Genomic DNA, 22,878 nt, shown 5'->3' with positions numbered 1-22,878 from the left:
GGCCGAGAGTGAGTCATTGCAGAAATGGTCCCGGATTCTTAAACCCGAACTGCTACATTTCTCCAATCCTGAAATGATCAATGCTATCAAATTACCCGAATCTACTACTTTACCGGGAATTCCAATACAACCTTCATAGAGTAAACAATGACCGGACAGGCAGGCGGCACAAAGGTCTTCGACGTCATGTCTGATTACAGCAAAAGCACTCTCTCTTTGTCATTGTCATTTAAATCTGCCACTGCCTGGTTTCAATCTCTAGTTTTAAAATGTCTGACCCCATCAGGAGTCTGCCTTGTGATTTATATTCACATCCCACCCTTAATTATCAACATGTCATCGGCAAGTCTGGAAATTCAGGTTAATACCGTTACTTTCACAACAATATCATCTGCAAAACAACCACACGGATGCATATAGGTAACAGATTCTCTGACTCAGATGTATTGAGCTGTGTTCTACATCCTTGACTACACTTTCCAGCACTCTCGGGATCAACAAATGTTAAATTGCCCTTTATGCTAAAAACAGAGACCTAGACACTTAGGTAAAAAATAGTTTTCTGCAGCTGATGAATGGCTTCTCTGACAATTATCCATGCATCTATTGTTTGTCGTTCCTCCGGGTCCAGATTAGATCAAGCATGGAAACCAGTATCTTCAAGATGTGCACTGGCGAGGCATTCCAGGGGAAGCTGAGAGACGTGACGTGGGATGTAGATTGGCCAGTAAAATCTGAGGCTCACCTTTGGGCTCAGTTCTTACCAATTTGGCTGTCAATCTCACGCTCTTATGCTTCCTTCTCTCAACCTGAGGCAGAAACTCAATCCCCCTTTGGTTTGTCTCTGCAATCAGAGATTTCCTCTCTGGACCTCTCTTTAAATAAAGCTCCACTTGTAACTTTAAAGGTTTGATAAGAAATCCGTTCTGAAAAGATTTTCCACATAATTCACCTGCCAAGGGCAAATCCTTTCATATTTGGGGGCAGGGAACGTAGCATTTCTAAGAAACTTTTTGGGGTATGGACCTTGGCGGAGGTCTTTCCTTATTATGACTGAGAGGCTTCCATCCAAAAACAACTTGGTTGTGCCCCTTTGACCGTGCCTTACAGGAATTGTCCACGGCCAATTGATAACCCTCCTGATCGTTTTAACTGCTGACTGATGGGCTTCCTGTAGTGAATCTGTGTGACGCTTAGAAAGTGACCAGAATGTGAATTCCAGCAGCATGTGACATCCGCTTAAACTGGCAGATCTGCTGAAGCCCAGCATCAGATGATTTATAACCGAATGCTAATAAACTGTCGCTGTTTGCGCTACCTCCATTTACTCTCCATTCCACAACGGCTTTGTTTCTCACCCTAATGATAGACAATGCTTTGTCTCTGTCTCGCACACACCGCAGGCCTTCGACCGCGCTGCTTTGCCGTTCAGATTAATGACTCCCAGTTACACTATTCTCCTGGGAGGCCATAATCCTGATCTGAAACATTATTATGTTTGCTCAGTCAGTCACTTCCACAGTTCACAAGCAGGTTGATGAACATTGCAATTGTCCTTCTTGTTCTGTTACAGACATCGGAAGGGAAGATATGAAATTAGCCATTGGCTGCCCTTGGATCCTTTGCAGTCTCTTAGTGGTAAGTCAGTCTAATATGCAGACAGTGTCTTAGCATGGAATTCAATTTTCATTAGACATGTAATACGTTGTGGTCCAGTGACTTTCTGTTCTCAGCAAATATCTCAAATTGATATTCACTCAACCCTAACCTCAACCCTCGGAAACAACTGTGCATGTGTGTTTCGTAAATTGCCACCATTTTTAACTTAGACAAATACCTAATAGGTCATTTCATGGTATTTATACCTAACATTATTTAAGTTGAGACCAAATTACTAATTGTTTTTCTTCCTTCCGCATTTCATTTGAAGAATGCTGCCAATTTGAAAATCTTAAGGGGTTATGTAACATGCTGTGTGTCTTTCTTTTCAGAAGAGCAGAACATTTGATTCACACTTGAATGAGGTTGCTTCGAAAATAGCAAGGTTTAAATGAAAAGCAGTCATCCAGAATTGTTCTGTCATCTGCATTATTTTAAGTTTGCTGCTTTAATGTTTTAAGACAGATGGACTTTACAGAATGTTTCTGAATTCTGTTATTATGATATTATCATGATTAGGGTTATATGCATAAAATTGTTGGAGTGGAATCTTTTTTGGGGGAATTAATGCAGAAAAGTGGAAGGGGGATGCAGATTAATTTATGACAGTGAATTGATCGGTTTGAGTTGGGTCATGGGGTCATTGTGTTGTAATGCTCCTGTGATTGTGCCCTTGTGATGATGATGTCTGTTACTATGCAGTTGCTATATGCCTTGTGATGAAGTTGTCAGTTGCTATGCAGTTTCTAACCCCCTGTAAAGTTGTCAGTTGCTATGCAGCTTCCATTTTCCTAGTGATGATGCTGTCAGTTACTATTAGGGGTGTGAATTGCCTAGTACCTGGCGATTCGATTCGTATCACGATTCATAGGTCACGATTCGATTCCATACGATTAATCCCGATACAAATCTATTAATTGATTATTGCGATTTTTTTTAAACTCAAATTTAGAAAATACTAATCAGTAAACTTGTACATGTGCACTGTAAGATTTGTGTGAAAATGTATTTATTCATCTGAAAATTCTGGTTTCTAACTGAGCCACTGTATTTAACAATCAGGTTGCAGTCTGTTTCATGTTTGAACAGCGCTGAAATAAAATATTAAGGCTTAATGTTCCATTAATATAACATTCTTCCATGCTTAATGTGTGATTCCTAACCCTAAGTAAGACGTTTTGTTGAATATTTCCATAAAAAATTAATGTTTAGAAATCGATTTGGCCGCATATTGAATCGATTCGAGAATTGCGCGCTGTAATATTGTGATATATTGCCGAATCAATTTTTTTCTAACACCCCTAATTACTTTTAAAATTTCAGTTGCTATACAGTTGCTATGTCCCTTGTGACAATGTTGTCAGTTGCTATCTCCCTTGAGCTGGTGTTGTCAGTTACTAGATAATTCTTATGTCCCTTGAGGTGAAGTTGTCAGTTGCTATGCAGTTTCTATGTTCCTTATGATGAGAACGTTGTCAGTTGCTATGTTTTGTATTTTGGGCTCTTTAATCTGTCATATAGATTGTGCATTGCCCCAGCGAGAGTGATGTTTCTTCCATGCAAGCTGACCTTCCGCGTTTTCTGCAACCTGCTCACTGTGTTTACTTTGTACTTTTGAGTTCTGCATTGAGCCTGATCGAGAGTTCAAGGTGTCTCTGTCATCTTTGAGGCCATATGAATCCAGCCCTGTTATCTGTTGTTACTTTGTATTTTTGCATATAATGACTGTTTCCCAACTCCCATGTCTTGTCTGCTTTGGGTCCTAATACCTCGCCTCACGTGACAGTAAACCTGATGTGAAAAGTTTATGGTTGTATTTTAAGTCGTATTGTCTATTTAATTGTTAAAAGAGTCCTTGGTACTTTTCCCTCTCAGCAGTGCATCAGTCGATCTTGGTGGTGGCCTGGTGGTCGTATGTATGACGTCATTTACTTCAATGTTTGGAGTGACATCATATGTACGGCTGCTAAACTGCTACATGGGACATCAGCTTTGTTCAGCGCTCGCAAGAATCGTCCTTCAAGCACCAAAAGCCACCCCAGACATTGAAGCTGTGTGTCCCTATTGTGATAAGGGATGTGGAGACTGGTTGGCAAAGTCCTAAAATTTCTGAACTATGTGAGAGAAAAGACTTGCTTGAGATTAGTCCTTTCAGAAGCACCCGCCCCCCCCCCATGGAACTTTGAAAGATAAGTCACAACAAAATGGCTTTTTTTCCTTCAGTGAGCGCCATTATCAAAATCAGTATTTCACCCTGCAGGCTTTTTCATCTATTGCTACCTCCAAATGCAAACAATACAGACCAGATAAGAGCCCTTTGAAGGAAAGGGGTTTATTTGGCAAACGTATTTGGATGAATATCGTAAATGGTGAATGATGAAAGTTTCAAAGTGGAGAGAAATCCTTCAATTAGCTTTGAAACATTCCATTAGAGTTTTTAGATTACAGGAGAACAGACATCATCTCATTATCACAGAGGTGTGAAACTGACACACATTTACATATTGACATGGATCCAATGAGGACATGTTTTCATTCTGATCGCTCTCACTCCTTCATATCGTCCCAACAGTGCATGAAGGTGTCAGCTGGCACCGAGTCCGTTCCAGAATCATCACTCAAGCCCAGAATGAGCAAAGAGAGATGGGAAGAGGCGAGACAACGTCAATACGAATGTCTCAATATATCCAACAGATACAGTCAGCAAAACAGAAGCGGTGAGAGGCTTTAATTGATAACTACAAGTCATATGACTGGAGATTCAGAGTACCTCCTGATAATAATCATTAGCGCACCGGTGTCAAACTCAAGGCCCAGACTCGGCCATCAAGGTTTCATTAACTTTACCCAAAAAAGATTAACAATTGTTGTGCTGTCCTGAAAATAAATCATTTAAGCTGATGACGTTTCAGTTGAAATTTCATAAAATGTGCCCATAAAGAAGCAGTTTGTTTTGCGTTTTGTTGGCTTCCTTACCATACTCAATGTAAAATTAACTGCGAACTTAGAGCTAGGTACATAGAAAACTTTGATTTTTGGTGTACCTTGGCACCCCCAATGATTATAGATATGGGTGGACCGATCACAATTTTCTGGCCAATTACCGATCTTAAAAAGAGTCTGACCTGCTGATCCCGATTTTTTTTTTTAGCATACAACTTCATTCTTCTAATCTTGTTGTAAAACATTAAACAATACCTGGGAAACAATAAAAACGGGTTGTTTTAACTGCTCATGAAAGTAGTACTCTCAAATAAAAGTGAAAAGCCTATTAGTCATCTCATAGCTGAGGAGGTCAGTGGCTGACTTTTTTAGACCTCTGAGATTGGTTGACAAGATCGGTTTTATTTTAAGGGATCGGCGGATCTCGATCCCCATCGATCAATCCCTAGAGCAACCATAGCTCTAATGTGGCCTGCATTGAAAATATGTTAGACACCGTTGCGTTAGAGGGTCACTAACGGTCTTTTAGTCCCACTCAAAAGGCACTAACGAGGATTCTCTATGTGGATATGAGTTGAGGGAGTGCTTTGGTCATTGGCATTTGCCGAAGCCAAACCCTAAAATTGTCATTTCTCTCTTTAGTGGGTACCTTCTGTGGAAAAATCTGGGATGGCTTTTTGTGCTGGGAGGAAACACCAGCAGGTACATCTATAGCACAGAGATGTCCCAGTCACAATACTGCGGGTAAGATTTCTCACATTAGTTCAAATGAACTGGAATTGATCTGAATAAGGTCAGGTTTCGACCAAGTAGTCGCGAAAGGCCAGTAGCTGATTTGTAAAGCAACTTTTAGTGTGTTTCAGTTGGTGTTCCAACTGCAGTAGTAAACGGTGGAGTTTCACGCTGAAGTCACTAGCTTAGGTGATGAATCATTACTTCGGGAATAGAGTGGAAAGAACAAAAGACGCCTTTAATCAAACACATGCAGTATCTGTCTTCATTGCCGTGTGTTGCTTCGTGCAGTTGATGAACAGTTGTTTAGGGCAAGATTGAAGTTTCTACTGATGTGTTCTGATGTTTATGCCATTGAATTTAGAGATTATATTTTTTTGTTCATCATTCCTTGGTGACTTCACTAATCATTAACGCCTATTATGTATCACTTTGCAGGAAATGTGACTAAATATTGTGACCAATGGGGTAAATGGCTTCAAACAGGACCCCCTTGCAGAGAAGTCTCGAAGGACATAACCGAGGTGTTTGCACACGCGTTGACATGGTTCAAAGTTATTGAAAGAAGAAGACACTGTCATCCTGTGACAACTGCTTCTTTGTTACTCATATTTTCTTTGTACTTGCAGGATATTTACAATGGTTTCAATGACGTTAAAGATGAACCAATGATTGAACATATCACTAACAGAGAGAAGAAAATACTTGAGAACAAAGAGAAATGCCAGATGAAAATGAAACAAGATCCACCTCAAAATAAAACAGGCAATGTATTTGTAGTGTACTTCAAACAACTATGTAAACAATGTCTTTATAATAGAGTCCTGACTTTAGCATTCTAATGTAACAGGGTTGTTCTGCAGTCATATTTGGGATGGTTGGCTTTGTTGGGATGACGCGCCGGTGCAAACCTATGCCACGCAGAACTGCCCCGAGTTTCTCAACTTTCAACCCTCAGGTGAACATTTTAAGCCCTCATTCTCAATGTCAATGTTATGCAGATATGAAATTAGTTAGCAACACTTTTCATCTGAAGGAAAGGCAAGCAAATACTGTGGAGTGGGCGGAGAGTGGTTTCGCCATCCAGAGAGCGGCAGATTCTGGACCAATTACACCCTCTGCATCAGCAACTATGAGAAGACGTCAAGGGTGATCATTTTATACTGCACACATTCATTCAAGGTCATCTCTGCTAATGCAAAATCAAGGTGTCACTGTACAATGTGTGAGGACAGGACACGGTTGTAAAGTCCATTAATTGAGTACAAGAGATACACTTGCTCGTAGGCCAAGGTCCATTTGGATTCGAAGCACGTAACAGAAATACAAAACTATTGTCGTGCAAATACATTTTCCTTTCATTCCACAAGAAATCAAAGAACAAACCCACCAAAGTTAGATGAATCAAGATTTTTGCAATTGTTTTTTTGTTCGTTGTTAGACATTGACGTCATGGTTCCCGTCAGAGTCTATAATGTTAAGTGCACTTGCTTTTATCTGCACTTTTCCAGGGAACAATTGATTCACCGAGCTTTGTAAAAGAACAAAAATAGCTTGAGAGAAATTCATCATACTTTATGAAAGATGTACAGTATACCATTATTTTTAATCCAACAGAAGGAAAAGCTACTTGAGAGCGAATACAAATGTCTTCTAAAAATGAGCCAAGACCTCGCCTTTAATGAATCAGGTAACAAGCTGCTGAAGCGGCATGATGATTAATAAGTGTTGTTTGTTAGAACTTAAAACTGCACGTTTGTTTTTTTGTTGATGCTGCAGGTCTGTACTGCAGTCGGAACTGGGACGGATGGCTGTGCTGGGATGATACTGCAGCAGGAACCTACGCCACCCAAAACTGTCCAGATTTCTTGTCTTATGCAGAACCCACAGGTCAGTGGCAAGTTTTTCTTTTTCATCAGTCCTTTTTAAATGTTATAATCAACCCCTGATTCAAACTCCTCATAATGTGTAATGGGCAAGCTGAGCATTACAAGGGAACAGGGCTTTTTTTTCTTCTTTCTTTTTTTTTTTAGTTTCCTGAAAAAACAGACCCAAGCAGGTTAGAAAAGGTGTAGGAAAGTGTCAGATGATTTATGTGATAGAAGATTCTCTGCTTGGACGAAGGGAGCATTTACAAGACAGACCGCAGCACTGAAGAGCCGACAGGAGGCAGAGCTGGAGGTGAAGGAGATGAAGATGTTAAGGTTCTCTCGAGGATTGACCAGGGTGGATAAGATTAGAAATTAACTCATCAGACAGACAGCCAAGGTCAGACATCTTGGAGACAAAGTCAGAGAGACCAGACTTTGATGGTTTGAAGACATTCAGAGGTGAAATAGTGTCTATATGAGTAGACGGATGAGAAGTAAACACAGCGTTAATCCTTTGATTGCCTAACTGAGGCCCCGCAAGATTTGCCAATTTAGAAACTTAAGTCTGTGACAACTTTAGAGGCATATTTACCCAAGAATGTTGGATGAATTCTGAATTATTTGACCTCAGGGCAATTCTTAATTTAGGGCTCCAGTACGCTGTGTGATATGTTTAATGCATTACGCCACTCTCTTTAGAAAAGGCGACCAAGTACTGTGGTGAGGACGGGCAATGGTATCGCCAGCCAGATTCCAACATCACATGGACCAACTTTACACTCTGTGCCATCGACATTCAGGAAAAGCTGGAGGTGATCTATGCATAGAATGGTTTGCGTGCTTACAAAAAAAATTGTAACTGAAGCTCTCAGGACATGAAATCGATTGCAAATGGACTCTTCAGGCTTCATCAGTTCATGCAACAGGCTTGATAGAATAGCTCTACCCCAGGGGTCAGGGGTCAAGAACACCTGACTTCGAAAGTCGCTGTCCTGCCCGTTTTAGATTTCCCTCCTCTAACACACTTGGTACAATGATCAGGATCGTTATCAGGCGACTACAGAGCTAACTGCTGAGCTAATCATTTGAATAGGGTGTGTTGGAGTAGGAAGACATTTAAAACAGGCCTCAAAGGACAGAGCAAATGTATAGCAACTGAAAACGTAATCATCTGAATAGGGTGTGTTGGAGTAGGAAGACATTTAAAACAGGCCTCAAAGGACAGAGCAAATGTATAGCAACTGAAAACGTAATCATCATAAAGGACATAAAATTGTATAGCAACTACAAACTAAAAGGGACGAGACAGAATAAGGGTGACAAATTCATCCTTCATCATAAGGGACATAATACAAGACCATAACAACACAATGACCCCATGACCCAACCCAAAATGCAGTCATAACAGAGCCTCTGCCAACTACTGACAATCATTTGGGTTGAATTAGCCTTGTTGATTTTCCATTCCGCTTGAACAACGGTTGCGGAGGCACCTGAAGGCCAAACATTGCTATTTCTGGCGGCCGTGGCTCAGGGTGTAATGACGTCGTTCAGTAGCCAGAAGAACGGCTGTTTGATCCCCGCTCATCCCAAGTCATGTGCCGTCGTGTCCTTGGGCAAGGCACTTCACACACATTGCCTCCAGTGCTGCCCACACTGGCGTATGGAAGGTGCGAATGTTTGGTGGTGGTCGGAGGGGCCCTAGGCGCACACTGGCAGCCACGCTTCCGTCAGCCTGCCCCAGGGCAGCTGTGGCTACTTAAGTAGCTTACCGCCACCACAGTGTGAATATGTGAGTGCATGAATAATGTATCTATTCCATTCTAAAGCGTCTTTGAGTGTCTAGATAAATAAATAGTTATATAAATCCGATGTATTATGATTATTATTATTTGCTATTATTTGTCAGGGGATAATTATTGAGTCTCTTTGGAAGTGATGAAAGGATGGCATTGTATGTGGGAGATTGGTGGTGTCTCGCCTATGTCAAGAGTTTCTCATCCTTCTCAGCCTCTCTCAATCATCTTTCAAACCATCCACCTTCTCTGCCCGGAATATGTATATTTACGTCTACGAAAGAGTTTTGTTTCTCTTTGAGGACTGGTTGTGAGATGCACAAGCTCAGTGGTTGTTTGGTTTCCGACTTCACAACACAACATTTGTCTTTCTGGGAATGGGGTGTCCAGTCTGTCTCAGGGATGCTGCCAGGTTTAAAGTGTACCAGAATATTGTGTAAGATAAAATATCTATCGTCTACAGGCATCAACTGAAGTAGCTTCTAAGACAACTGGAATAGTCAAGTTGCGATCGATTGAATGCCCTGAGAATGACGACGACAAATGATCTGGATGAATGAGAATATTGACAAGCATACTGATTGGACAAACGTAGCCTTTGTGTATGATACTGGCTGACCATACAGGGGGCACGTGCGCAGCTCTCAGGGGACGCGGAGCAAGACTTTGCCAACGGGGCTACAGTGGTGGACGCAGAAGAGCAGGATCTTGTGAGGAATAAAATCCTTGACAGCCAGTATAAATGCTTTGAGAAAATGAAGAACGATCCTCCTTATAACAAATCAAGTAATGACCTCACTGCTCTCCACATTGGTAGCCTATAAATAACCCAAACTCAAGATTTTGTTTTTCCCTTTGGTGCGTCAGGAGTGTACTGCAGTCGCAACTGGGATGGCTGGTTGTGCTGGGGGGATACGCCGGCAGGAACCTACAACTCCCAAAACTGCCCCAATTATTTTATTGACTTTGACACTACAGGTAAACAGTATGCTGGTATCAGTAATTGTAGTGGTAAGATTGTATGTCAAATATATTTGTATATTTGTGCAGAAAAGGCAACCAAGTACTGTGGGGAAGATGGGCAGTGGTTCCGCCACCCTGATACCAACAGAACCTGGTCAAACTATACACTCTGCAATGAAAACACTAAAGCAAAGCTGAAGGTAATTCTGATATTGTGAACAATTGGCAACGCAAGATAAAAAAAATTGTAAAGCCCAAAGCTTCTAGCGTTCCCAAATTATTAGTCTAATCTGGAAAATAAACACAAAGTAAAGTATATTTTTTCAGTTATTTAATTGAATGCTAATGCTGATTAGCATGTTGTTGTTACTCAGTTCACAACATTAGCAAAGCTGTGGGTATATTTCGATTTGATAGCATAAGTGCTATTCTTAACAGCAGGAGTATTGTATATAATTGACAGTAAGAATTATATATATTTTTTACTTTTTAAGTACATTTCAGTGTCTGCAGTTTTTTCTACCTATATATCTACTTATACTAGAATCTGTACTTTGACTTGTATACTGCGCGTGAGTACTTTTGACACATCATCAACATTCAGACCTCCATATTTTAAAAATCTATCTGCTGACAATATCAATATCAAAATGAAATATACTGTAATATGATGTCATGACCTTCATTTTCATTTTCATTTATACAAATTGACGTGTTTGAAAATGACGACCAAAAAAAAAAGTGATTAGCACCTTTGGATCTTTTTCAGTGCTGTAACACTAAATCATGTTTGTTTGTGTGTTTCCAGTCAGCGTACATCCTGTTTTACATGGCTATTGTCGGTCATGCCTTATCTATAGCCTCCCTTCTCATCTCTTTGGCCATCTTCTTCTACTTCAGGTATGGTCATAATGTTGAGATGATAACGGGAGCTTTGACCTCAAATGCTTGCTTGCCACTTTCCTTGCAAGGATGTGACTTGTTTGTTCGCCAGTATCTTTTAAATGCATATACAAGTACTGGCAAATGATGTTGGAGTCTAACAGAAGTGGTTAGGAATTGTTAATTTTAGCTGACCCAAATCACATGCTGCTTTACTCGCTGTGCTTTATTTTATTTAGCTACTTAATTTAATAGCAACTGGGGTTCCTTCTGTTGTTCAGTAATTCATTTGTAATAGCTCTCCACTGGCTCTGCTATTATTGAACTCTGCCCTTTTAAACTGTTGCCATTTTAAAAACAGTGGTTATGGAGTCCGAGAATCCTGCACGACACCCTCAGCGTGCTGTAAAACCTTCAACATCGTCATTCATATCTTAGCCGATGCGGGATCGCTAATCATCGGACCTGCTTTGGGAATATGGATCAGCCTGACAAGCTGGATCTAGGCTTGTTTCTGCTTTCTTCTAACTTCAGCTTTCTTTAGAACAGAATCCTTTCAAGTATTGGAGGCCTGATGTTATATGTTAGAGGATCCAGATGTGAGGCTTACGTGGGAATGTGGAGGGCTGGAGCTAAAATTTGCTTGACAACATGTATATCATCAATGTCAAGTGTCTGGGGTGGAAACATATACAGTACGTTAGTTACAGTACTAGTTACTTAAAATACATTTGGGCCCGTTGGAGGCTATTTGGCAAGGAATACATTACATACGCCCCTGTTTTGACAAGGTTGCAGTTGTGAAAAACAATCAGAATCAGATTTATTGGCTAAGTATGTAAATGTAAACAACCTGTCCCGGAAACACGAAAAATAACTGACCAACAGAGGGAGACAAAACGGGAAGCCTGGCGATTCGCCATTTAGCGCTCCTAGTTTCTTAGATGGGACAAAAGAGACATGATAAGGGAGGGACGGGGAAAACAAGGTCCAATCTGTATGGACCTCTGAAAAAACAAAAAAAGCATAATGTAACAATATAAATGCAACAATTTTCGGGTTTGTGGGATTTTTTTTTCATGTTTAACACACCACATAAAGTGTGACAGTGTCATTTAATTATTATTTGTAGTAAATAATATTACACTCACAATCCGCCATGGGCAAATTCAAAGGTGAGTCTATGGACAGAATCGTTTCTTGGGCAGTTTAGCTCAAATGACATCCCGCAGCATTCACTCACTGCTCTAAGCTCATATAAGATTGTATCGCTGTAAATATATGCTGCAACTGCAAAATGCTGTCCTTAGATGTCATCATGCTGACATATCAATCTTAATCATGCAGGAGTCTGAGCTGCCAAAGGATCACGCTGCACAAGAACCTTTTCTGCTCCTTCGTACTCAATTCCGCCCTGACCATCATTTATCTGGTCGCTGTGGTCAACAATCCTCAAGTCGTGGGCAGAAACCCTGTGAGTTTCACCATATATTGAATATTGTCACGCAGCACAAAGGATGACATGTTTGCGCTGGCGCCTTTCCACAGTACTGTTCAATAAACGAATGCCACTGTCGATAAGGAAGATTAGTTCCACCGTGGGAAATTAGGTGTAACGTATTCATTATTCATGCTGGAAAGAAAAATGAAGCTTTAAAAGCATCCATCTATTTTTTTTTGTGTACTGCTAGTCCTCATTAGCGTTGTGGATAACTGGAGCCTATCCCAGCTGATTTGAGGCGAGGTAAATACTGTGCTGGTCATTAGACAATCCAAAACATAAACTCACGTTCACAAGAATGGTCAATTTCAAGTAAAAAAAAACAAAAAAAGGCATTTGAACTTTTTATATCCACTGTAAATTATAAAAATTGTATATGTTCAGGGCAAATAATAGAATGATATTTTTTCTTGTTTTGGGTAATTATTTCTCGCCTCTAAAGTGCAATGTTTTAGCTGTGTGCCATTGGACTATGTCTTTTACGGGAAATCCCCGGATACTTTATGAGTTATCCAAATCTCCAAAGACGTCTAATACTTGACGATAAATCTGTCTTGCAGGAATGCTTCACTACCAGGACAGAACATAAATAAAACCTTTTAGGAACTAATCCTCTTTGGAATAAGTAAACGATGTTAGTCTGCTCTCAAAATCATCTTTGCTTTTCTTTTTTCCTCCCAACTCAAATTGAAATTGAAAAACATGTTTTTGTCCAATTCATAAGAATAATGACTAGAATCATAAATTATAGTAAAATTAGAGAGAGGCAGGGATTGAATCTTCACAGATTAGCCGGCACAGAATCCTTGGCCAGACTAAGCCAAACAACACGACAGCAGATGCATTTGGGTTTGAAATAAGAACCTGCCGCTAAAATTTCATCATGTCTTTAGTCACAATGTTTTTCTAGACAAACTGGAAGCAGAATAATTGCTTGCACCATTTGAAGAGACTCACTCAAGCCTATTTGCATTTACAAACTAAAAACTGAAATGAGTGCGCCTTGGTTCCTCTTCTTGCGACTTGGAACGAGTGATTTGCAGCAGCACACGTTTTCCTTCACTCGTCTACGTTTTGCTGCGAGCGATCCTTCACAATTCCCAAGCAGCAGTCAGGACTCTGAAGACACGAGGAGAATAGATCGACATGATCCGCAGCGGCTTGATTTGCAAAGCGGAACATTGTCTGCGGCTGCAGACAAATCTTGCTCATCTGCAATTCAAAAATGCTTCAGAAGGGAATATCTGCATTCTCTTTGGAGTCCCACAGAAATGTGATAAAGTGAGGAGGACATTTGTGTAAAAGGTTGGCTCAGGGTGAGTAATTGTTGTCTATTTTGGACACACAAAAAAAGACCCTTGAGAGAAGCAATTAGTTGTGTTGTCAGAAAAAGCGGAATCCACCGTTACTCAAAGTGGAAAGCAAAACATCCAAGCATCCATTTTGTGAATCGCTTATCCTAACTTGTGTCTTGGGTGAGCTGGAGTCTTTCCCAGCTGACTTTGGGCGAGTGCATGCTCAACTGCTCGCCAGCCACTCACACGGCACATATCGAAAAACGACACTAAAATTCAAGCCATGGACAATTTATAGTTTTTAACTACATTAGGAAACACACACAAGCACGTTCCCATTTGTTCTCTCACTCCTTCCTCATGTTTTTCCATCGAAGAAACCTCCCTCTGTTGGTCATTGTTGTTTTTACATACTTGGCCAATCAATTTGATTCTGAACTTCACACAGGAAGACCCAAGGCTGAGTTCGAACACCCAACATTAGAGCTGTGGGGCAGATGTGCTAACCACTCACCCACTGCGGCAACAAGAGCTAAAATAAATATATATATTTTTTTAAAGCAAAAAAAAAAAATCATTAAGTACTACACGTTTTAATGTGATACAGGTGATAAATTAAAAGTATGTTTATTAGAGAGGTGCTTCTCGTATTTTGTTCTTCTTTAGCAACACCAGAGATGCAAATTGTAAGTAACACGAGCAGTTTTGCGCCACCATAAATTGTTGAGCAATTCTAGTTGAAAATATGTCAGAGCTAAGATATCAGTAAAATCCTCTTGATAGGATCAAACAGCAAAATGGAAAAATTCACAGAAATAAGCCTCCCGTAATTATAGCTTCGGTAGAGCACAGTGAGAAAAGACTGACGTGATAGGAAAAGTCTACACACCCCTTTTCAAATGCCAGGTTTTGGTGATGCAAAGGCATTAAACCAAGATAAATCATTTCAACCCCCCCCAGTCATGTGAACTATAACATGTACATCTAAATTGAAGTACAGAAAACCAATAGATATTTCAACTGAACTGCCTGACAAAATGCTTTATACGTCTCTGTGTGGGCCATCGTTGCAGGTCGGCTGCAAGGTGTTGCACTTCTTGCACATGTACATGCTGGGGTGCAATTATTTCTGGATGCTATGTGAAGGAATCTACCTGCACACGCTCATCGTGGTGGCCGTGTTTGCGGAAGAGCAGCATCTGCACTGGTACTACTTCCTTGGCTGGGGTGAGTTCTTTTTTTTTTTTTAAGAAAATATTATTAAAAATTAGGGGCGTCAGGCGATTAAATTTTTCAATTGTAATTAATCACACAACTTCAATAGTTAACTCATGATTAATCAAAAATGTTATCCATCCATTTTCTTAACCGCTTTTCCTCACAAGGGTCGCAGGGTGCTGGAGCCTATCCCAGCTGGCTTCGGGCAGTAGGCGGGGGTACACCCTGAACTGGTTGCCAGTCAATCGCAGCACAAATTTTATATCAGTTCTAAATGTACTATAATTGTTTTTTCTAGGTTTTCATACTCTTGTTAACAAAAGTGGAAAAAAGTTTTAAACTAATATGAATTGTTCAAATGATTTTTTGACGTCTATAGCCGTCAATGGTAGCGAATTCAATCATATCTCTTGTCAAATTGTTTTCTTATGAACTAAAAGGTTAACATTTTCCCTTGAGAGGATTGTTACAGAAAACTGTGTAGCGATGTTGGGTTTGGAACATTCAAAATGGAAATAAGATAGAAGTGCTTTCTCAGGGTTGCTTCATTATTTCCGCAGAATGCATAAACACATGCAGTTGATGTACGAAAAGTACTTACTGTTGCCTTGATGACAAATGCAACCATTTCACGTGAGCCCTCATGTGCCTGCCATCTTTTCATTCTCCAAGGTTTTCCTCTCGTGCCTTCATCCATCCATGCTGTAGCAAGAAAAACATTTTTTGATGACAAGTGAGTATGTTGCCAAACCTGTCAACCTACACATACACGCTTGTTTTCTGTCTCAGCGTTCATGGTATGCTTTGGACTTCAGATCGCACTGACTGATGTTTTTTTTTTTTACTCTTTCGGCAGCTGTTGGATGAGTGTGGAAACTCATCTACTTTATGCGGTCCATGGTCCTATAGTGGCAGCTCTCCTTGTAAGTCTACTCTGTTCTATTTATAGCCCCGCGTCGCAGTACACTGTCAAAGAAATGCACGCTGGCTTTTGATGACAATTCATTTGCATTTTTGCGATTCGCCGTAAATCCTCCGTGAATGTCCCCTTCTTGTGCAGGTGAATCTCTTCTTCTTGCTCAACATCATTAGAGTGCTGGTCACCAAGCTGAGAGACACACACCGTGCTGAGTCCAACATGTACATGAAGGCTGTGAGAGCCACGCTGATCTTGGTGCCCCTTCTGGGTATACAATTTGTCATTTTTCCCTGGAGGCCAGAGAACAGGCTGGCGGGGGAGGTCTACGAGTACATCATGCACATACTCATGCACTACCAGGTATGTAGACCTCACACAGCGCAAAGACCAGGCAGCAATAAAGTTTCTGCCTCTAAATGATGATTAATTGGCTGAACAATCGCTAAGCGATATGCCTAAAAGGTGTGTGAATTAATCTTGAAAGAACCAGTTACGCACTCAATGTCATGGAGCAAAAAGGGGGAAAGTCAATTAATTTGTCACGCCCTTTACATTCACTTAAACAGGGTATCGATTTTGCGTGTAAAATTTTGATTTTGCTGTAAAAGTCCTTTTGAGGTGCTTGAAAATTGAGTTTGACTGTATTTAGGGTTGTTAGATATTTGGAATGTGCTCGAAAATATGCTCGAGTCCAAAATATATACCGTTTAAGCCCTTTGCCATTACAAAACTGAATTATGTATGTTTATAGCTTTAGATGGATTAAATGGAACAGGCCTAAAATGCTGTAAATCCAACTTGAAGGAAAGGAGTTATTTTGTGTCCATTGGAAGTTTTGAATCTCATTGAATGGCCATGACATGTGGGGTCCCCCAAGGGTCAATCCTTGGACCGATTTTGTTCAGTCTGTATACATTACCTTTAGAACATCAATGTTGTCTATCATGGCTATATTTACCAATGTCCTCAAATGACAGCACTGCAGTTCAATTAACGTGTTGTGCCAATGTCTAGAGCTAATGAACTGGATGAAACAAAATGTCCTTCACATAAACAAAAGCAAATCAGAGGTAATTGTTTTCGCCAAGAAAAAAAGAATTGCTATTTACCACAATTATAAGGTGCTGGAAAAAGCTGAATTTAATTAGAAAAACCCTGTATATTATTATGATTTGTGATGTAAAATATTTAACAATGGTAACTGTTTTGCAGGGTTTACTGGTGGCAACCATATTCTGTTTCTTCAATGGAGAGGTGAGCAATATTCGTCAATTGCTTTATTCATATAGTAGAGCAAAGTGTAAGACTTCCATTAGATCAGTAAATGGAGGGGTTAAAAAAATGTCAAACTACATTTGGCTAAAAAATTACATTAGGAAAAAGTATTTTCCCAGCTCCCAGTTGTTTTGTTGATAAGCTCAAGTCCAACTAAGTGACTACCCAACATCATTGAACAGGACAAATGCACAAAGTCCATACTCCCACCGAACGATGTCTCAAATTAGTCCCACCCTCTATTTTTTTCAGTGTCTGCAATAAGTGTGGGGAAATTCCAATTATCTCGACAACATCGGTCCTAACAAGTTTGGTCATAAACTAGTTCATACAGATGATAACCTTTCAGTCAGGAAGTCAGTGGGTGTGCTATCTTCAAGCTTGACACATTTAGGAAGTTGAGGTTTTTTGTTTTTGTTTTAACAGGTCAATGTGTTGTAACCATTGATTAGATGAAGCTTAAGTATCCTCAAGTGCTGTTCAACCATTTCTAAAACTGTTAACAAACTATAAAATGGCACCTACTAATCCCTCCAAGTCTCACACACACACAAAAAAAAATAACATCCAGCTACCAGCTTCAACAAAATAGCTGCGCTAGCAATGCTAAGCTAACATTTGCCGGCCATATACTCACACAGAAAACATCCACCTTCTAGCAGCGCTAGTGATGCTAAGCTAACATTAGTATTGAAAAGAGGCAGACGTTAGCCATGACTGTTATATTGCTAGCATGGCTTATGCAAGTTCATGCTACCATAACATTGAATGTTATGCTTGAAGTTGTATTTTATGGAAGGTATAATTAAATAAAAATCAAAGGGAGGTGATAAACCTACCTGTCAAGCAGAAATGTTTCTAATTTCGTATCGATTAATCTCAGCTGCCTGAATCTCTTTGCTCTGCTGGATTGCTAGTCTTATGCAGTTGTTGACAACTAAGGAATGGGTGGTGTGTTTTTTTTAATACATTTTTTATTCTTTTAAATATCCCAGGTGGGTTTCAGTAGCCACGCCGAGCCGCAAACTGATTTAGTGTGAGAGCTCGTAATATTGTGCACATGTCGTTCAAATAGAGTAGAACAGACTAAATGTATCCATTAAACCTGAGCACAAGGTGGTAATGACCTTTAAGCTCTGCACTAAGCGTCGCATTGTACATCAGCTGCTTTCATGCTCAAGGTCTCACTGTAATTTAAATGTGGTAAGGCCTACGGTAGTCACATGATCAGTCCGAGTATTTGAAACTGAAATGGAGTTGTAAGTAAAGAATGCAAAGAAGTGGTAAATGTTCCATGTAGACAACAATGCAGGGAAGAGGTGCAGATTCGAGTACGCATGTGCAATTAAACACAGAGTGGCTTTGCTCTAGTCTGAAATGAGGTCAGGTTCTCATCCACGCGCATAACAAAAGCACCTCCTCTAATGAAACAGCTCGTGTGAACGTTTGAAAGACGTGTCTCCAGAAGGTCGACCCTAAAGGAGGGTGATCTAACTCATCAACTGTCACCATGGGATCCAAATGTTTGTTTGCGTTAACTGACCAATCGTGGCCCCTTAATCAGGACATGCTACTGGGGCTGGGTACCATTCTGTCTTTTTTTAAATGTATTTATTTATTTATTTTGGTTATTATTTCAAGGCCAAACTGCATAACCAGCATTATGTCCACAATGGCGCCTTTGTGGCGCGAGGTCAGTGAGACAAACAGCGTTCACGCTGTTTTTGTGATGCCAAGCGCAAAGCTCTACATGGACGTCCTCGTCATTCTCTTGGCTCATTAAGACAATTAGTTTGGTCGGTTTTATAATTAGACCGTTTTTGTTTTTTTCAGCACTGGGAAGGTCTGCAGATAATTAACATTTTGCTCATGGAGGATTGGCGATTTTTATCAGAAGTGCAACCATTAAATCTAAATTTTTAAATTTTATTAATTAAATTTTGCTTTAATGTTCAATACCATTTGCAAACCTCCTCCCTCAATGCTTTAGGCATAACATAAAATGGTTATCATACCCCTAAATTATCGAGGATCTCAATTGTCTTTAATAAGCACAAGAGTGAGGCTCGAGGAGGCTCTTGGGAGGAGCTTTTACCAAAGAAACTCTGATGTACTCACAAATGATGGTCAAAATTGAACTTCTATACTAATGTGTATGTTTGTGCGCAGGTGCAAGCCACTCTAAAGAGACAGTGGATGCAGTACAAGACCGAGTGGGGTCAAAGACGGAAGGACCACTGTTCAATGCGTTCCACGTCGTACACGGCCACCTCCATTACGGAGGTCCCTCCATATATGTACCATCAAGACGGAAACAGCGAACATTTTAACGGCCGCCACACGGACGACTCCGAACTGGTGGCGCTGAAAGTGGGCGAGATCCCCTGAGCGGTACACAGGAGAAGGAACATACGCGACAGAGTAGTTACTGAATCTCAGAGGCTAATTTGTTTAGCGCTCCGGCCGTAATGTGGACGAAGGGTTCGGAGAGCGAGTCACTTCTATCACTTTATTGCAGCTGCTTTGTGACAACGGCGATGCTTAATTGAGAGACTTGTGTCACGCTGGTGGCGGGGAGACGGAAATAACTGTGATGACAATGTAATCTGTTAGGGAAGATGTGATGATGATTTCGATGTGATCGTGACGATCGTTAACAGCAAGTGAGCGACGCCATTCTTTTTAATCTCACATACTTAGACCAAAGGGTACAGGATGCAGGTCAAAAACTAGATAGGGGCGTTTTGTGTCCAAATGAGCACAGATGCGGTACCCTAACTCACACACAAACACAAATATACAGTGGATATAAAAAGTCTACACACCCCTGTTCAAATGCCAGATTTTGTGAAATAAAAAATGAGACCAAGAAATATATATATATATATATTTTTTTTTAATTCATTGTGACCTATAATTTGTAAATCTTTTGGGAGAAGTCCAAATAAGAAATATGTGGTTGCACCCTCTGAACTGTGGATGTGGCTGTGTTCAGAATTAGCCAATCACATTCAAACTCATGTTACATTGCAGTCAGGACACATTCACCACCATTTAAAGTGCCTCTGATTAAACCTAAATAAAATTCAGATGTTCTAATAATAATAATGTCTTATTTTTTTTTTTGGGGGGGGGGGTCAAAACTTTCACAAATACACATGGAGAAAAGCATTTTAATTCGATAAAACTAAGATTGAAGGTTTTGGCCATGGTGCAAAAACATTATGAGCAGTCAGTCGCAAATAGCAGTTAGTGCTAGCACAAAACCTTCAGGCGTCAGGTAGAAATAAGAAAAATGTCAGGAAAAGCCTACTAGGACATTAAAACTCTATTTGAGGTTAATCATAGCTACTACAAATGGTGACAGGTGCATTCTGACTCATTTAACATAAGTTTGAATGCAATTAGTTAAATCTGAACACAGCCACATCCACAGTTTAGAGGGTGTGCACACTTAAGCAAACATATTTGAGTTGTGCATTTTTATTTCCAACTTTCGAAAACATATATTTTAATGAATTGAGTCATACAGAGAAGTGAAAAAAAATATCTTGGGAGATTTGAACAGGGGTGTGTAGACTTTTTATCCCCTGTGCACACAACATAAACAGGAACAATATACCAGCATTACCAGTCTGGTCACGTGCCACGAAAAGTTACCAATTATCATCTGTGTTTGAAGCTCTGGAAATGTGTACATAGAAACTCCATTTAAAATTGAATATTTTGTTTTCTATTAATATTTTATCATACTTTCTCATTGCTGAGTGTAGTGCTCCATGGCTGCACACAAAAAAAAACTGTTCCACTGTTTAGCGGATGCTCAACATCACAGGCCTGAGAAGCAAGCAGAAGCTTCATGTGCAAAAAGCATTTAATATATAAATATACTGTCCTCCAAGAGAACTGGAACAGTGAGGCTAATTTCTTTATTTTGGGAGTAGACTGAGCATGTTTGGTTTTGACTTGAAAAGATATTTATGAGGCAAAGTTCAACAGTTCAGCTTTTATTTCCAGGTATTTACATCTGGATCCCATGCACAACTTAATCGGAAGGCCAGGCTGGAATTTGCAAAAAAAAAAAGTACAGAGGCGGGCTTGGGGGACAAAGTTTTATGGTCTGATAAGGCAATGATGAACGTTTACTAAAGGGAGTGAAATGCTAAGATGGGCAAACAAACAAACAAATGATCCTAAATATATATATACAAGCTTATCTGTTAAGACTCAGTGGAGGTGATGTCATGGCTTGGGTTTGAGCTCACTAATCTCCATTGATGATTTAGAAATCGACAGAACTGTTTTGCCAACAAATTTAAAGAAAGATGCAAAGGAACTGATCAGTAAGTAAGGAAAGGATCCAAATCACACTACCGAAACAATAAAGAAGTCCATTGGGGGCAAAATGTCCAAATCTAAACTTAAACCCTATAGATATAGAACATGTATATTTCCCTGTAAAGGCCAAGACTTGTGGATCACAAGCTTTGCAAGTAAACATTTTAAGTCTGTGACTTTAATTGATCAGTTCCAATAATTTTCCTCATCCAAAAATGCCCCCCGATAAAAAGGCTTATCTTTTAAGTGTGTAAAATCCAAATATATATGAAAGCTGAATTGTTGCGATTTAGTCTCATACTCACCATTTAATGTCAAAGGCTACAGGAGATGTCCTTTAAAAATGAAGCAGTTTAAAAAAAAAAAGTTTTATAAGCTTTATCATGGATCACATCATCTAAATGGTTGCTCTATTTACAATACTCATGTCTTTTGTTGCAGGTTAGAAAGAAAATAGTGACAATCAAATGAAGCAAATGACGTTCATTCTGTGATGATAAAGTACAGTACATTTACTAAAGTATTTATTTTAGTATATTCTCACTCACTTCTCCAAATTTTTCTGTATTTGTGGAAGTTGCCACGCTTTTTTAGTAAATGCCAAAATGCATCAAGTATATGATTTCTGCAATGTGACACCAGTTTGGTGAATTCTTGTGGTTCGTTTTGTGTCCTTGTCCCTCTCGGCTTTGATTGAAATCTTTGCAAATGTGATGTTTAAAAAAATATTTTGTAAAAGCTTGACTGAGTGATGTTTTTCTGCCCCTTGAATTTTTCATTTTTTTGTGCTGGCTTTCAGCCTTTGTAGAAGAGAGGAAAGAAGATAGACTTTATATTTGTAGTGTAAATTGTAGTGATAATGATTAGAAGGGCTATTTTTCATTGTTGGCGATTTTCCTACCATAGTACAGTGGTGCCTTCAGATAAGAGTTTAATCAGTATGATCTCAAATAACATTTCCCCATTGAAATAAATGGGAGTGCCATTGATTCGTTCCAACCTCCTCCAAAAAAGAAAAAAAATCATTTTTTAAAAGGAGAATGGCACGCTAATATTGTAATTTATAAAAGCCTAACAAAAATAATGGACAGAATTCAACTTTGACGTGGCCACTGGGGGCAGTAGAATGCAGTCATGTAGAAACAACATAAGAAGAGTTGCACAACTAAAGCAGCTGTTGTGAAAGCGCATTATGAATAAAGTTGAGTTAATTCTCACAGAGCATAAACAATATACGCCAGTGAATATTGTTTTATTATGTCTCTTCTGTTTGTGTCCAAATATTTATTGAGCACTACCACATAGATGTTATTCTTTAGCCCATCTATGGCATTTCCCATCATGTGTTAGCATTAAGCTAGCAGATTTTAAGGCAAAGTTATGTGGATGTTTTAAATACACAATGTGTAATTTTCTCTGCCTTATGTTTTGACATTAAACTTCCAATAGAATTGTTCTGTTTGTTGTGAAAACAAAAACAAATAAC

At 39.7% G+C, this 22,878-nt stretch overlaps 2 protein-coding genes across 3 annotated transcripts in view; one reads left to right on the top strand and one right to left on the bottom strand.

The window, feature by feature from the left end:
- Positions 1–22,136, top strand: part of calcr (calcitonin receptor) — a 38,959-nt gene extending 16,823 nt beyond the window's left edge. For both annotated transcript variants that reach the window (XM_086062190.1, XM_086062191.1), the window contains exons 2-22: positions 1,574–1,638; positions 4,232–4,376; positions 5,245–5,346; positions 5,773–5,858; positions 5,964–6,099; positions 6,185–6,292; positions 6,371–6,483; positions 6,952–7,024; positions 7,114–7,224; positions 7,905–8,017; positions 9,628–9,787; positions 9,869–9,979; positions 10,052–10,164; positions 10,773–10,864; positions 12,194–12,320; positions 14,716–14,869; positions 15,533–15,593; positions 15,717–15,783; positions 15,921–16,139; positions 16,992–17,033; positions 19,224–22,136. In XM_086062190.1, the coding sequence (XP_085918316.1) occupies positions 1,574–1,638; positions 4,232–4,376; positions 5,245–5,346; positions 5,773–5,858; positions 5,964–6,099; positions 6,185–6,292; positions 6,371–6,483; positions 6,952–7,024; positions 7,114–7,224; positions 7,905–8,017; positions 9,628–9,787; positions 9,869–9,979; positions 10,052–10,164; positions 10,773–10,864; positions 12,194–12,320; positions 14,716–14,869; positions 15,533–15,593; positions 15,717–15,783; positions 15,921–16,139; positions 16,992–17,033; positions 19,224–19,442 (2,417 nt within the window). In that variant the 3' untranslated portion in view covers positions 19,443–22,136. The remainder of the gene's footprint in view (positions 1–1,573; positions 1,639–4,231; positions 4,377–5,244; positions 5,347–5,772; positions 5,859–5,963; positions 6,100–6,184; positions 6,293–6,370; positions 6,484–6,951; positions 7,025–7,113; positions 7,225–7,904; positions 8,018–9,627; positions 9,788–9,868; positions 9,980–10,051; positions 10,165–10,772; positions 10,865–12,193; positions 12,321–14,715; positions 14,870–15,532; positions 15,594–15,716; positions 15,784–15,920; positions 16,140–16,991; positions 17,034–19,223) is intronic.
- The window catches only part of LOC147157884 (uncharacterized), a 46,516-nt gene that overhangs the window by 17,209 nt on the left and 6,429 nt on the right, over positions 1–22,878 (bottom strand). The window contains exon 7 of the mRNA XM_086062192.1: positions 15,462–15,562. The gene's annotated coding sequence lies outside the window, so the exon portion shown is untranslated. The remainder of the gene's footprint in view (positions 1–15,461; positions 15,563–22,878) is intronic.

The sequence above is a fragment of the Leptonotus elevatus genome, chromosome 19 (genome assembly GCF_054856555.1).
Source record: "Leptonotus elevatus isolate MCC_2025b chromosome 19, RoL_Lele_1.0, whole genome shotgun sequence".
NCBI lineage: Eukaryota > Metazoa > Chordata > Actinopteri > Syngnathiformes > Syngnathidae > Leptonotus > Leptonotus elevatus.
This window is presented reverse-complemented; position numbering and strand designations above follow the sequence as displayed.